This window comes from Boleophthalmus pectinirostris, unplaced genomic scaffold, assembly GCF_026225935.1.
Source record: "Boleophthalmus pectinirostris isolate CB_2022bp ecotype Guang Dong unplaced genomic scaffold, ASM2622593v1 HiC_scaffold_20, whole genome shotgun sequence".
NCBI lineage: Eukaryota > Metazoa > Chordata > Actinopteri > Gobiiformes > Gobiidae > Boleophthalmus > Boleophthalmus pectinirostris.
In genome coordinates this window covers 9,158,025-9,175,485 of record NW_026571153.1, presented here as the reverse complement: position 1 = coordinate 9,175,485, position 17,461 = coordinate 9,158,025, and the positions used below count along the sequence as shown (strand labels likewise).

The 17,461-nt window shown below is 36.8% G+C and overlaps 1 protein-coding gene across 2 annotated transcripts in view; it reads right to left on the bottom strand.

The window, feature by feature from the left end:
- LOC110158726 (calcium/calmodulin-dependent protein kinase type II delta chain) overlaps positions 1–17,461 on the bottom strand; it is a 177,370-nt gene that overhangs the window by 76,437 nt on the left and 83,472 nt on the right. For both annotated transcript variants that reach the window (XM_055156699.1, XM_055156700.1), the window contains exon 3: positions 7,219–7,278. In XM_055156699.1, the coding sequence (XP_055012674.1) occupies positions 7,219–7,278 (60 nt within the window). The remainder of the gene's footprint in view (positions 1–7,218; positions 7,279–17,461) is intronic.

Below are 17,461 nucleotides of genomic sequence, written 5' to 3'. Positions count from 1 at the left end.
TATTTTAGGGTGCACTTATTAACATCTAACTACCCACTAATTAACATAGTTATAATTGGTTAATTTGTCATTCATTAGTATTTATTCAGCTCTTATGAATGCTGTTAGTCATTTACAAACACTTTCCTATTAATACACTCCTTATTACTGCTTATTAAAATGATACTAGGCCATTTTTGTCGATGACTTATGATTCTAATAAGATTTTGGTGCAAATAAATAAAAACTACATTTGTGCTACTAGTCCTTAACAACACGTTTATTACCAAAAGCAAATAAATAAGCAATAATAAGGAGTGTATTAATAGAAAAGTGTTGATAAATGTCTAATAGCAGAATAAACGTAATACTGACTAACTGAATAAATACTAATTAATGACAAAAAAACATTTACAACTATGTTAATTAGCAGGTAGTTAGATGTTAATAAGTGTACCCTAAAATAAAGTGTTACCGAATTTTTCATATTAACAACACTCTTGTACATTTTGTTCAGTAGAAACGGGCAATTTCAGGACTGAAATCATCCAAATGGTTTTAGTGAAGGAGTATGAGCACTTCCTGTTTTACCACATGATGAATAATGTTATCTGTTTGAGAGAAGAACTGTGTGAATGAAACAAAACTCCAACATTATAATACACAACAGAAAACAGCATCGGCCTTTTAACTAGGGAGACCAGACCTACAGTATTTACCCGGGACAGTCCCAGCTTTGAGCCCTGTGTCCCCCTGTCCCAGCAGATTTATACAAAACCACGGATTTGTCCCAATTTTATACAAGAAATGTCCCAGGCGTCCCTCTTTTTGACCAATCTGATCCCTGCCAACAGTAAAGAGAGGCATACACTGACATTTGTTTCAGTAAAATACAGAAAATCTGCTTAAAAATGACCAAAACACAAAGAAAATGTGACTATACCAAGTCATGTATTAGTTGTGAATGAGCTAAGTGCGTAAAATTTTTTCTTAATTGTGCACTCGTTTCACAATTTTATTTTTTCCAATTACTACAAAAAATCTGGTCACTTCACCTTTAACTAAATCAAGCCTTTACATTTTGACAGAATAAAAATCACTGGTGCCATAATGGAACGTAAAGGCAATCGTTGTTACTGCGTTATTCTTCTCATTCATTTTGATCATTTCTTTGATTTGAATACTCCATAAACTCTGGCTACTGTTATTTTTAGCCCCGGCTCTCCTCTAAATTAGCATGGATGTCGGCTGGTTTCACGTGGCGAGCTCTGACCTCTGCTCACCGATAACCTTCACTTCCACGCTCATTAGCTCCAGCGGCTAATGGACATGTTACAGCGGCGTGCGCAGTGACGGACGGGGTCAAAGGGACAGCGCGGGCCGACCTCACGCTGACAGCACCGAGGATACCAAGGAGCAGGGTTATTTTGATTGACACATACAGATTTTCTCCTGCATTTGACTGAAATAAATCCACTGTGTATCAACAAGTGCAATACAATAACTGGGATTAAATGATTGATTATTCCTTAATGTTTATGTACACATTTTTTTGCTACTGGTTTAACAAATACTAAAAGTCTTTGTTAAACTACTTCTTGTGCAAAGTTAATTTGAAACACACAAATTTTAAATCATGAAAACAGTGAAAATGTCAAATGTGTCGCATAAACAAGTTTCCTTCCACTAAACAAACAACAAAACTGTAGAGCTGCAACAAAACAATTTAACAAAATATTAAAAAAATTAGTCTTGGTGATATATCGATACAGCAGCCCAAGATATCACTACTTTATCATCACATTAAACCATACGATATATTGATATTTCGATATTTTTGATCAGTATAGTCACATTTTCTTTGTGTTTTGGTCATTTTCAAGCAGCTTTTCTGTATTTTACCTAAACAAATGACAATGTATACCTCTTTTTACTGTTGGCAGGGATCAGATTGGTCAAAAATAGGGACAACTGGGACATTTCTTGTATAAAACTGGGACAAATCAGTGGTTTTGTATAAATCTACTGGGACAGGGGAGACTGGGCTCAAAACTGGGACTGTGCCGGGTAAATAGAGACATCTGGACACCCTAGAGGATAGAAAGCAAACAAAGCTAAATGAAGAGTCATTGGTTATTTTACATACACTGCTAGAGTTGCCTGATCATTTCAAACCCCATTTCGATACCAAGGAAAAGGCTCCATACTCGATACATGTCGATAATAAGAAAGCACTCTTTTCTAAACATTAAACTGTTATTTTTAGAACTAAATAATAGTAGTCTCTTTAATATTATCGCATGGTCCCACACTAGTTCTGACAGAGCTTAAGACCATCGTCTGAGCAGGAAAGGTCAAATTCTGTCCTGGTTTATGTCATTTTCTTTAGTATTTATACTTGTTCAAATGAATATCTAGTTTTGATATTAAGCTACGTTTATATGACGGTCTGAACAGAAGATGCAAAAGTGGTGTCGCATCTTCACTTTGTATTAGACAAGCATTTTCAGGAGGAAATCTGCATGCATACGGTGACGCAGAAGTGTGTGGAATTCAATTGTGTATGCTTGTACAACAAGGGCATCTTTGGATATACAGAAGTTTTCATGCCACGCATTTTCATCAGCTACTTCTTCCACAAACTCATCCCACCATCGACTGGTTCTCCAGGTCTCGTCCATATTCGTCTGACTCACTTGCGACGAACGAACTGGTACATCCAGAATTTGACAGAGGTGATTGCAGATCCTTCTCTGTTTACTAATAGTATCTCTGCAGATTCTGTACATTTGTTCAAGATCCGACGTATGGAAATGATTGGACATGTTTGTTTCTGTGTACTGTATGTATGTGACGTAAACGCGAACACGACAAGACCAGAGTTTTGCGTCTTGGGCAGTGTAGATGGAAACACTACGGCGGAGTGTATTCAACTTTTCCACTCTGGAGGGTGGGTTCAGATTTTTTTATTTTTATGCCCCAAAAACGCTATCACCGTCTAAACGAAAGGCACTTCTGATAAAATATTTTGTCGTTTTTACCCGCAAGCGTTCTCGTGTAAACAGGCATCAACTAGTATCTTTTTTTTGGATTTTGGACACTTTTGACAATCCTGTACACTATGTAAAAGTAGATCTCAAGAGGTGTCCCTATTACAGTTAAACAAGTCCGCGTGTGACAACGTGTTTTTTATAATAAGCATATTCATTTCGTCGTTAGCGTTCCTGTACCTTAGTGGGACATAGCGAAGACACTGTAATATAAAAATAACTACAAAGAAAATGAATAATGCATTGTAGTCGGTGTGATGTGAACCCATTATCTCCAAGTGAGTATGTAAATGCACTAGTTCCAATCCTTTAAATTCCCACTTCGATTGTAATGTATGCCAGATGATGCCAGATAAAGTGCTTAAACCGTCTCCCTGCGGACTTCGGTGACGCGGGTGAGCTCGTATAGTGATTGACACTTTAGATCCATCAGAGCGGAATTTCCCAGGATCCCGGTTTTCCCTGCGCTCCGACTGCGTGAACAGAATCTTAATGAGGCGTTGGGATGTATGTATGTACGTACGAGCGAGGCGGGAGACAGATGGGGCTCAAAAGGACAGTTAGCAGGTATGGAGCCGTCGCTTCTGAAGCCCGGTATAGGGGATAGCTTTAACAAGTCTATGGCTCAGATGAGAAATCCGCTGTGAGTCAATAGAGAGTGACAGTGAAGCCGGGGATGTAGTTAGCGGCGCCTGGTTCAATAAGGCTCAAGGGGAGAGAGGAGGATCTGGTCTGACGTCCGAGGCGCTCTCACTTACTCGCTCACTACACAATTTTTTTTTTATATGCCAGCTGCAAACTGTCCGCAACCAATTATAAAGCGGTTTATAGTCCGAGTATCAGAAAGCGCACAATTAGAATTAGAAAGTGAGAATGTATAAGGTACAATAAGTGAGGTAACTTCCGCTAAAGGGCACTCAGATCATGTTTTTAGGTTCTTGAGTTTGTTTTCATACCTGACAGTTTCGACTGTTCACTCACGGTCTTCCTCAGAGTCACGTGATGTTACTGTGACGTGTCTGGTCAGCTGATTTATACAGGTTTTGGTGTTGTCTCCCTACTGGAGGATTCAGGACGACAGCGCCATCTGCTGTCCGATGTTTGTTGGGCCTGCATTGATATGTAAATGATCTGAATTTATGCATAATTAATTACTGTGGGGCGCAACATTTACCACTAAAGGCCAACAGCGGTAGTTTACTTACTTTCTTTACTAAGTTTTATAATCACTTGAAGATTTACAGTGAATTTTTACATCACTAAATATATCGGCTTTCCAACTCCTGTTTTATCGGTATCATATCGGCTGCCAAAAAAACAAAACAAAAAAACTCCATATTGGTCAGGCCCTAGTCAGAAATGGCCGATTTGAGTTGAGTTTTGCAGAACAGTACACCTGGTATACCGATACGATACATACCTCAATACATAGGCCATGATACGATACATATCAAGACACAGTGCACTTTCAATTTGATATGATATATTTCAAATTGATTCAATACGGTTCAATAAAAAATGTCAAAATGACTCTTGTGATAATAAAAGTTTTTGTTAAACCACTTCTTGTGCATAGTGAATCATCAAAATAAACCAAAAAATACTCTTGGCGATATATCGATACAGCAGCCCACAATATCGATACTGTATCATCACATTAAATGATACGATATATCAATATTTCGATATTTCTGCACATCCCTAGTCCTGAGGAAGTCGGACTGCAGATGCCACTGTTGTCCTGCTTCCTCTGGTAGGAAAACAACACCAAAACTAAAAAAAATTTAATCAGATGAACGGACACGCCACAGTAACATCACGTGACCACTCTGAGGAAAACCCCTAGTGAGCAGTTGAAACTGTCAAGTATGAAAACAAACTCTTGGTCTGAAAAAAGAACCTAATACCATAAATTATCGGACGACCAAATGAACCTCACTGGACTGGCACTCAGATCAGTATTCAGTCTAGTCAGGTTTGAACTGGCTACCCTCTGGTTGGGAGGCAGAGTTGTCAAAAGTTTATCAATGCCCAGATACTAATCCAAACTAACATACAATAAAAACAATTAGGGATGTAACAATAACCGAAATATCGTGATATCGTATCGTCAAAGTTCTCACAATAATATCATGGAGCATCATAATACATTAAAATGTTTCTTTGCTTAAATTAAGAGTTATGGTGCAGCAATAGCTAAAAAAAAAAAAAAAAGAGGGAAGTACATAGACCATGATCCTTTGCTCCATTTCAGTGCAGACTACAAGAATAAATAACAGTTCAAAGCACTTTTATGTCTTAGTTCTTTGGATTAAGTCTCGTCAAGGCACTTTAAGAGGAAAAAGTAACAGTTGTTTAGCCTCTACGGTAACTACACCTTATTTAGCCTTAATAAAGCATGAACAAAGGCTTAATTAATAATGAACAAAGACTTAATAATGATTCACGCTTAGTAACTACTTAATTACTACCTTAATTAGCACTTGCACTTAATTTGCCTGTGCTGTAAATAGTTATTCATGATTATTTCATACTTAATTACTCATGGACTAACCATTTGAGCATTTATTAATCATTAGTAAACTATGAGAGAATGATTTACTAATAATGCAATACAATGATAATTCAGGCAGCTGTTATCTGTTAGTTAAGTCTTTTTGAGAGCTTTTCTAAAGTGAAGACTAATGATCCTTTATTTAGCATTTACTAAGCGTGAATCATTATTAATTAAGTCTTTGTTCATGTTCATGCTTTATTAAGGCTAAATAATGTGTAGTTATTATAAAGTGTTACCAGATTTGGATATTGTTACATCCCTAATCGTGAGCCTCTGAACTATATCATGAGCTTTCCCACGATATCGCGATAAATATCGTACTGTGTGGTTCATACCGTGGCGATATCGTATCGTGACACTTGGATATCGTTACATCCCTAATAACAATCCAAAACCTTTACTGAATAGTTTTTGAATATCAAAACAAGTACAAGACCACATCATTTTAAAGAAAGTACTAGTATTTTTGGTTGAAAATTACATTCTATTGGCCCCCCCAAATTTGTGTTTTTGTTTTTTTAATGATCACTGTGGTGTCAAAACTGGTATCGAGTATCAAACCTTTCTCTTGGTATCAAACTAGATTCTGAAATTTTAGTATCTTGAAAACATTATTGATGGGTGGAAACTTAAATTCAGAAACCAATGCTAATGTAATTTGTCTGACTATTATAAGCTTGTTCCTGAATTATTCATATTACATTTTAAAAGCGTCACAAGATTTCTTTCCAAAAACCCATTTCGTGATATAAAGTTACGCTATCAAACTCCACTCAGAATTCCCCTAAAACTCAATATTCGTGCTTTTGTATGCATCATTGTGACCACCTGAGACCAGACATCATGTATGCTCTAGTTATTACCAACTCGACTGAATGTGTAAGCAGGTCAGTGTGAAACTGTGCCACGCTGCTCCCACAAGTCACCTTGGTTTGGGGAGGCCATTTTGCACTCATGGCCTTAACTCTTTCCCCCATGAAGACGACGTTTGATGACCCCCCTGTTTCCTTAATGACGACTTTTGACACCTCCGCTGTATCACTAAAGACGTGATCTGACGACCTTTAGAAACGGCTCGGTTTTTCACATTTAAACAGAGACTGTGATCGGTAGGGGCCACTACAACCCACACTAGGCTGACCATTAGGATTCAAGGATATGTTTTTGCAGATTTTTTCCGAAGTTAATCGAAGTAGTGACGATGGTAGCTTCTGGAAAAAACACAACACGAAACACGTGCAATGGAAAGATCACGCTGCGGTGCACAGTTTTAGAAATAATGAGGAGCGGACGCATTTTATGGATAAGTTTAGAGAAAGTGACTTTTATAGATTTCAAAGTGATGATGAGGGTGATTATAAAGTGGAAAACAGCGATAGCGACGGACTTAGAGAGTGAAACTTACGAACATGAGAATGCCGCTGATGCGTCTGTGTGGAGTCCTGCGATATCCGAACAAACTATCCGGGCTTTATACTCGATTATGAACCAAAATTGCAGTGAAATCACTCATGGAAGTCTGTTTTCTTTTATGCAATTATGCTCTATGGGTAGCCCTAGTAACATATGTATGGGTTGTTCCTAGTAGGCGTCCAGGGGGGAAAGAGTTAAGGGAATATGATAATGTCTTACCAATATTGGGATGTTTGAGCAGACGGCAGATCCGGGCCTCCCTCTCGAGTTTCTGGTGATCTGTAGAAACAAAACAAAACAAAAAAAATGAAGTGAAAATGTGTATCTTTGTATCTACTGGGGCGATCCTCATGAAACAAACAAAAGCAAAAAGTTCAACGCTTTCTCGGTAAGTACGGATAAACAAAAGTGAAGTTATTTTCGCTTCAGAAAGTATGAATATTATCCAACCCAAAATAAGTGATAGTTACCAGTTTAAAGGACTTAAATAAGACTAGTTTGTGGAACCAAAGCCTAACATAATGACAAGGTTCAGCTAGGGATGTGACAATAACCGAAATATCATCAAAGTTCTCACAATAACATCGTGGACCATCACAATAAATCGAATCACAAGTCTGTTTGATTAAATTAAGAGTTATGGTGCAACAATAGCTAAAAAAAGAAAAAGGGAACTACTGTACATAGACCATGATCCTTTGCTCCATTTCAGTGCAGACTACAAGAAGAAATAACAGTTCTAACACTTTTAAGTCTTAGTTCTTTGGGTTAAGTCTTGTCAAGGCGTTTAAAAAGGAAAAAGTAGCATATTCACAGTTTTGTTTGCAGCCTCCACAAAATGTCGCAATAAATATCGTACTGTGTGACTTGGATATCGTTACACCCCTAGACTCAACTTTTGTGGATTTTGTTTTTAATAATTCTTTCAAAACTAGTGAATCTCCCCCATAGACTTATAAAGGCGCCTGACCTCTAACTCAAAGTACAGTTTCTAGAAGAAGAACGCAACCTCCACAAATACACTACGAGTCAAAAGTTTGGACTCGCTCTCTCATTCAATGTTTTTTTTTTATATGTTTGTTACTTTCTACATTTGACAGAAGACATCAAATATATGAAGCATGATATATGGAATTATACAGCAGAGGTGGGACCAAGTCATTGTTTTGCAAGTCTCAAGTAAGTCTTTGACCTCAAGTCTGAGTCAAGTCCCAAGTCAAATACAGGCAAGTCCAAGTCGAGTCTCGAGTCACTGGCCCATAAGTCCAAGCCAAGTCCAAGTCGTCTGCTTTGAGCTTCAAGTCATTTCAAGCCTTTAAAATATCCCAAAATATCAAATATAGCTTATATTTTTGCAGTTTATATGACTTTTACACTAAATTGTACTTAAAAAAGTCATGGTATATTTATATATGAGTATTTATATAAGAGTTGTTTCCTTTTTAAGTGTCTTGTCAACATCTGTTTTGTCAAAATGTCTTGTCAAGTGTCAATCATTATGGTCAGAGCAGAAAGAATTCAGATTTAGTTTCAGATTTAAGTGCTAAATAACAGTTATTTTGTCAAGAAGGATTATGTTCTATGGAGTTATGTTTTACTGTACTGCACTGTATATTACTGTAGTACATTTGAGGATACCACATCACAGTACTTCATTTACATCTAAAGTAACGAACACAGAAGTGGGAGGGACATGTTCCAGTTTGTTCCTGTAAAATTAAGCACCGCATTTATCAACTGTAAAGAGGAAATTATTTTCTAAAAGCATGTATATTTTTAGAAGAAGCACAAACTCTTCTCAAGTCACAGTCCGAGTCAAGTCCCAAGTCTTAGTCCATTTTATCAAGTCAAGCCTCAAGTCCTAAAAATAGTGACTCAAGTCTGACTCGCAAGTCCCCACCTCTGTTATATAGTAAAGAAAAAAGTTAAATAAATGTACTAAATATTTCTCGACAAAGCAAAAAGTGGGTAATTTGAGGATTTGGTTATAAAACATTACTGTTACTTTTATTTTCTTTGAATATTTGATGTTTCCTGTATGTATATCAAATGTAAAAAGTAGTAAACATTGAAAAAAAAATAAAAAAAACAGTGAGTGAGAGGGTGAGTCCAGACTTTTGACAGGTTGTGTATAAATCCATGCAGTAGTGAGGATTGTGAGGTGTTCATTCAGTGGCAGACTGCGGCGCACAGGTGTGTGGAGCAGTGTCAGTGCGGCCGGCTGCTCTTCATGATTTGTTATTCAAATGTCGTGGCTGGAGGAGGTTGAATTGATGTAGTGAATGGCCATTAATTCACACTGTTGTTCAAATGTACGGGTCATTGAGGTGAAATAAGAAAATTAAGTTCTGGCAATATTACGTCAAATCTAAAATCCTGTCTATTCTCGTCTAAGTACAACAACCAAATGTGAAATGACTAAAATTCCACACAAAATGCAGAAACAACAATTTATACTCTTAGTTGAAAGTCTACAACATGCATTTTTAAATTTTGCAGCACTTTATGATAAACAAGAGGGAGTAGTTTACTTCTGTGGGGTATTATTTGCGTAATACGTAACATATTTAGATCATCATTTTACCTTTTATTGTTTTGAAAATGCTATAGGTTGCTGAAAATTAAGTTTCCCTCTTAAGAGCCCCACCTCATTTCCGTGCTAAGTCACTCCAGCCTAAGAGCATTGTCACTACTGCACATTACGGTTGCAGTTTTGTAAAAAAAAAAGTTGTATATCTATGGAGAATTGTCATGTAGGAGTAGGGTTGGGTATCATTAAGAAGTTGCAGATACAATACATACCTCGATATAGAGCACTTTCAATTTGATATGATATATTTAAAATTTATTTAATATGGTTCAATAAAAAAATAAAGGCTAAATCATGTCATCAAGTCTTTGTTAAACCACTTCTTGTGCAAAGTTAATATCAAACATGCCCATTTTAATAATTAAAACTGTGAAAATGTCAAATGTGTCACATAAACAGGTTTCCTTCCTCTAAACAAGCGACAAAACTGTAGCGCTGTAACAAAATAAGTCAAGTAAATACTTTACTTTAAAACATGTTATGGAGCATTTTATGGAGGTAAATTATTCCCTGATTATTGGAAAGATGGACTGGCGTGGGTAGTGTTGTGTTTTAGTTTTTCCTCGAGTGATGCAGAAAAGAGGGAGCCACTGTGTGTAAATGTTCATGTGTGTTAGTTTAATAAGTAAAATACACCAAAATACTCCACGATATCGATACTGTATCATCACATTAAATGATACAACATATTGATATATCGATATTTTGATATTTTTGCACACCTCTATGTGGGAGCATGGGTGACGTAGGCTTGTGGGTGAAGCATTGCACAGAATCTTACAGCTTAACCATAAGATTGTTTGAACAGGGAGAGATCACTAAATTACTGAAACATGCACGGATGACATCTAAAACCTCTTCAGGCATTTTTTTTGATGAGGGAACATGGTACAAAGCTAAAAACTAAATATTATTCTGCTTAATACTCCATTGTTAAACTACCGTATTTATGGAAAACAACAGCCAACTAAAATGTTTAATACGTGTAAAATACAAGATGATTCAGAGTACAGTTTTAAGGTATAATATTTAGCTAAATTAACATTGAACTTATCATAACGGCCAAATCTTAAAAACAGACAAGTTTTAACAGTGACATTTTGAGGACTTCACAATGGAAAAGATGAAATATGACATGTTTTATTTTTAATTGCTATGCCTACAGTGCATGTTTTTACCACTCTGAAACCCACAAAGCTCTAAGAATGCCACCATCCCTAACTCCTAAATACTGTACTTTTAAGAAAACTCATATAAAAACCACGCTGTGTCATTTATGAAGTAAGTAAGTTTATTGTTTACCAAACCAAACCGCAGAGAGCATCAGAAAAACTCAGCTCTCACACCAAACAAGTGCTAAACTGTGTAATCTCCATCCAACTGCACTGTGTCCACGCTAATCCAAGCACTCAGCCCAGATGTGACCGCCAGCCGCCAATGAGAGCGGAGCTTACAGGGGCGTGGTCCTGACTCCACCAATGAGCCGCGCCGTTACAGAGGAAGTGTGTCAGCGGAGCGGCTCACGGCTCGGCTCTCGGTGACATAACTGGATTTTGAGCATCCTCTTGCGGCCTGCTCTCTGGAGATCTGCCCCTCTCCCAAAGAACCACAAACACACAGCAACACCAGACACACAGGCCACGACAACTCAGCTACACCAAAATATTATTAGTTTGTTAATACTTGTTGCAGTTTTTAAAGATGTATTTAATAATTTTTTATACTGTTGTTGTTGCTTTGTGATGTTGTCTGGTGTAATTTTTGTTTTATGGTAGTTTGTTTACATTACTAGCTTTTTAAAAAAAAAAAAAATACTAATAGTTTTTTTGTTTTGTTTATGACACGAGTAGTTGTTGGTTATTTTTTCGTTGTCAGTCTTTTTGGAGTCGAATACCAGCGCCAATACTGAAAAACTGAAAGAAATCGGTGACATTGGTTAAGACGGCATTGCGATTGGGCCTTTAATTGGATGTAATAAGATTATTTACAGGCTGATTTTGGTCTAGAATGTCTCATAATGTTTGAAATTTTATTCATACAAAGCTGGTCTGTTGTTATTTGAAAGATAAATAATAGTCACATAACAAGGGGTGTAATGATATCCACGTCTCACGATACGATATCGTCACAGTATGAACCTCACGGTACGATATTTATTACGATATTTTGGAAAAGCTCATGATATGGTGGGGAGGCTCACGATTAGGGATGTACCAATATCCAAATCTCTCAGTACGATATTTTTACGACATACATCTCACGGTACGATATTTATTGTGATATTTTGTGGACAAAACTGTTAATATGATACTTTTTCTTTTTAAAACACCTTGACAAGACTTAATCCAAAGAACAAAGACTTAAAAGTGCTTAGAACTGTTATTTCTTCTTGTAGTCTGCACTGAAATGGAGCAAAGGATCATGGTCTATGTAGTTCTTTCTGTATTTTTTTTAGCTCTTGCTGCACCATAACTCTTAATTTAAGCAAAGAGACTTGTAATTCAATATACTGTGATGGTCCATGATACGATATCACGATATTTCAATTATTGTTACATTCCTAGACATAAAACAAGTGGATCTCTTAACTGTTAACTGTGTTTTAAGGAAACAAGTACATTTTTTCATCCTAACATTAGAGCTGCTGATACATACCTCGATTCAATACGGTTCACTAAAAAATACAGGCTTAATCACGGTTGATACTAAAAGTCTTTGTTAAACCACTTCTTGTGCAAAGTTCATATGAAACATGGTCAACATTTTAATCCATAAAACAGTAAAAATGTCAAATGTGTCACATAAACAAGTTTCCTTCCTCTAAACAAGCAACAAAACTGTAGCTGTAACAAAATAATTGAGGAAAATATACCAAAAAATACTCTGAGATATATCGATACAGCAACCCACGATATCCATACTACATCATCACATTAAACTATACGATATATTGATGTTTCGATACTTTTGCACACCCCTACCCTTCACTGGTATCAGTTAATATTGAGTATCAGTACGGTGGATAAGTTATAGTATCGATACTGGTTCAGAAAAGAAAAAGCTGCATTACGATTATCATTGTAGTGCGATAATGAAATGATGAACAACATATACTGCATACAGGAATGATGTAATCCTGAAGAAACCAGTTGTGATAAAGATAATATTCGATTAGACGTGCAGGTGAAAATTGAAAAAGGTTTAACGAGGTCAGACTTTGACATATCTCATTAACCGAAGCTAACGGATCTCATTAACAGAAGCTGACAAATATAATTCACAGCTATTAACACGTAAACAAATTTAGCACTAAATGACAATTCTCAGCAGATGCTACTTATACAGTCAAGAATGTAATCTATGCAAGGATTATTTAATATCACCAGCAGTACCACTTCTCTTAACTTGAAAAACAAATTCAGCATGTCATACAAGACACTCAACGTTAGAACAGAATAGACAAAAAATAATGTGATTTTAATTTAAATACTATGTACTATTCTTTCAGTAATTTTATTAGTTTGAGCAAGGTACAAGAAAATCAACAACAACAACAAAAAAACAAGGATATGCACATGTACATATTTGGGACCCGGTGCTCAAAAGAAGTAGCCTAATTCATCAGACGGTTTCACTTTGTAGAAACTGTCTGACCTCGCAGCAATAGGATTCGTTCGCTCTAAGGTAGGCAGGTACTTTTTTTTTATTTAACCAATTGCTGCTATTTGGTTGTGATGTATGTAATGTGCCGTTAACAGGGCAAACTGGTATATTAAGCTTTTCCCAAATCCCGTAGGAAGAAGGACAATAACGTCTTTCCTCTTGATAAAATTCACCAAACATTCTCTTTGTTTCGGCTTTAAATTCTTGATCTCGGGAATTGTTGCCAACACAGAATATGACTCTTTGCTGATTGGCTGGTGCCTGAACTCGCACTTTCGGGGTTCTTGTGAACCACCCATAGTATTCTGATTCCTGACCTAGACGCTGGAGAGAAATGAAATTGAGCGGAGGCACTAGGTGGCGCCAGTCTGGTTACAAAAGAAGTAGGATAAAGTAAAAAACTAGAAAAACACTCAGAGAGCGCAGACCTCCGCCAAGGACTACAGTCCCCCTCATATTAATTGTGCTTTCCATAAATATTTGTCTCGTATCTTTCAATTTGGAATATGAAAGAGGATCCGATTGTCCATCCCTGAGTCAAACTTCATGGGGTTTGGTCAATAATTAACCGAGATATTGAGAAACAAAATTTTTGGCCCCATTTACCACAATGTTAACTAAAATTTCAAAGTGATCCAGAATCCAGGATTTCTTCCGGATCACCCCCAAAATGAAATCAGTTCTTCCTTTTCACATTTCCAACAAATCCTGAAAATTTCATCAAAATCGGTCCATAACTTTTTGAGTTATGTTGCTAACAGACAAACAAACAAACAAACAAACAAACGCCGGCAAATCATAACCTCCTTGGCGGAGGTAAAAAACTTATAGTGTCCTAGTCCAATTGTTTTACATACATCTCGTGGTTGACACATTTTTTGGTTGAGAGGAGACACAATTTTCACAAGACGAGATACGAGATTCGGTCCACGAAAACTAGACAAGGCAAGATTGTAACATAATTCTTAATAAATAAATTTCACAGTTCAGTTTTTTTTATTTATTTGATTTCATATTTTAGTTTCCATTCTAGTATCGCTTTGTGACTAACCGGCCCATAAACCTTTTTTTCCAATCTAAATGTAAACACTTGGAAAAAAAAATCTCACAAGATCATTTTTCTCTTTTGTGCAGAGTCTTGTGGCAGAACGCCCACTATGCACAACTTCTACTTTTATAAGCAGGTACTTTCTTTTCCACATCGCATAAGAAAAACTTTGTGGCAAATACTAAAAACAGAGACATTAAGGATTTTTTTTTTCTATAGGTAGTGCTTTTGGATGGAGTTTGTGATGTGGCAGCCGTGACTGGAGCGTGGTGGTCTCACTCAGGAGCTGGCCCACTTCTCAGATCTTCAGAAACAGGACAGCTGCTATTTCCACTGAAAGAGGGCAGAGGCGGGGGTTCTCCTCAAAAAGATCATTAAGGTTTCATGTTTCACTACTATAAATTATCTAATAGGATTACATAAGAGATCTGAGGATTTTCTGTGTGTGTATATGCTTGTTTTTCTCAATAGACAGACATTATGAGTCGTGTTGACGTGGTGGGATCAGTTTACGACGTTTGCTGATGCAGTTCGCAGCGAGTGATCGTAAGACAAAAGTGCTTGTAAATGTCTTGGATGAAGTGAAAGGACTCTAAAATTAAACACAGACAAACTTTTTAAGGTCAAAAAGTACTTTAAAAGATTACATTTATACAAGGGATGGAGCAATATCCAAATCTCTTGATAGTTTCATGATGTTCATCTCACAGTACAATATTTATTGCGATATTTTGTGGAGACTAAACAAATTGAGAGTATGTTACGTTTTCCTTTTAAATACCTTGCCTTTACTACTGTTATAATACAAAGAATGAAGATTTAAAAGTGCTTAAAAGCAGTTACTTCTTCATGTAGTCCCTTTGCTACTCCTACTCCAACTACTACTACTCCTCCTACTACTGCTCCTGTACTACTACTTCTGCTACTCCGACTACTACTACTACTACTAGTCAGAGGTGGGGACTTGCAAGTCATGACCTGGACTCGAGACAGACTTGAGTCACTGTTTTTAGGACTTGAGACTTGACTTGATAAAATGGACTAAGACGTGGGACTCGACTTGGACTTGAAGGTCAGTGACTTGGGACTTGACTCGGACATGAGGTCTGCAACTTGAGAAGACTTGAGAAGCACTTTTAAACCTGAATTATTTTTATTCTGAACATAATGATTCACTTTAAGATCTTATCAAGACATTTAAAAAGGAAAAATTTGCATTTCTACAACTCTTATATACTCTGTAAATCCTCATATATAAAAATACTATGATTTTGTAAGTACAATTTATCTTAAAAGTCATATAAATGGCAAAACTCAAAGCTTTATTTGGTACTTTGGTTCGATGACTTGAAATGACTTGAAGCTCAAAGCAGACGACTTGGATCTGACTTGGACTTATGGGACAGTGACTCGAGACTCTGACTTTGAGGTCAAAGACTTGAGACTTGCAAAATGACGACGTGGTCCCACCTCTGCTACTACTCCTCCTACTCCAAACTACTACTACTACTACTACTTCATTCTGCTGTTTTTTTATGGCAGCTCATGACTTTTTCACATAAAGTAGTTTCAGGATTATTGTTTATAGTCTATATTTACTTCATCAATAAATCAACTTGTAGACAACCAATTTACTCACTAATGGCTCACACACTGAGACAAGTATATACGTATGAGATCTTACCTAAGAGGCCTAAGTCTTACCTAAGTCCAATAAAATCATTGTAGTTGTAGTAATCATTCTAGGATGCAACTAGCAAATTGCAAAGTCTGAAAGTGCTATAATTTCCTGCACAAACAACAAAATATTCTATCTTTGCATAAAAATGGCCACCCTGTAGTTTAGATTAAAAACAACAACAAAAAAAGTTTTAAAATGTGAACTTTAACTTTAACTTTAATGCTTCTGCCTATTTTTTCTAAAATGCCTGACTAAAATGACTCTCAATTCCAACTGAATCTGTTTCTGAAACATCTGGAGCTCAGACGAATGGCTGAACTCTTTGTGAAACTGAGGCTCTGTAGTTGTAGCCTCTGCCGTCCTCTAACTGTGTCTGTACTCTCAGTTGAATTGGGAACAAGCTTTGCACGGAGAAAAGTCAGAGTTCAAATTCCAACTAAATTTTTGGAAGTGAATATAACAATAAGTATATCTGGTGGTTCAGTTGAGAGACTGCAGGTTGAGCTTTTGTTGGATGTTGACAATTCTAATGTCAAAGCTGAAGCAGATCTCACTAAAAATGAGATTTAGGGACTTGTAATTTTATAATTCATATAAAATTCGTATTCAGTTTTTTAAATTTGTGTGCTATTTTTTTTATTTGTGGGTTTGGAGTACAAATTGGTCCAGATTCTGACAGATTTCCATTAAGGTTTTACATGTCCATGAGATTGAGAGTTCGCTTTTATCAGAAGCTGGACAAATTAATTGAAAATAATTCAGTTTCATCAGCCCCTCTTAACATGAACAGGTTAATGGAATCCTATTAAGAAACATCACAAATCTAACCACAGTGCTTGTCAGAAAAATCACTATTCGATATTTTTCAGCCCTACTAAAGGCTTCAGTGAAAATATACTTTGAACGCCAAGACACCTGGAGTTTCGCACAAGCCCACGCCTTTATTGGACCGAGACGTTAAGCTTCGAACTCGGTTAAATAATGCTTCTGGAAGCCTTGGCCTTTCACCGTGGGAGAGGCAAGAGCGGAGCTGTGGCCCACTGCTATTTCCACCTACAACTCCTTGAGAAGAGGGTGTAATAATGGATTGCGCCATGGAGACACGTAAGAGATCATACAATTTAAAACGCTCTACGACGCCTTCTCTTATTCTCCGAGATGGACTCAGTGACTAACACGGAAGAGAATATTGTTTGCGACGATAAAAACTCAAGTTGCAGAATGGCGTCTCTCTGCTGGGTCACTACTATGAACAAAGAAACGTCTGATTTAGCTTCAGTACAGTAGGTTTTGGCGTGCAGCAGGGGGGCTTTTAAGAAGTGCTTTCTAACAGCGTAAGGACGTACTTGTGTTTTTGCAACATGCTGTTCTAAAACTGTGGAGGGAAGTTCTGAAAAGAGAATTTTACTTAATCCTGTTTGTGATTTATTGGTGGGGTTGTTTTGTAGCTTTCAAATGTCACTCTTGCTATTAATACAAA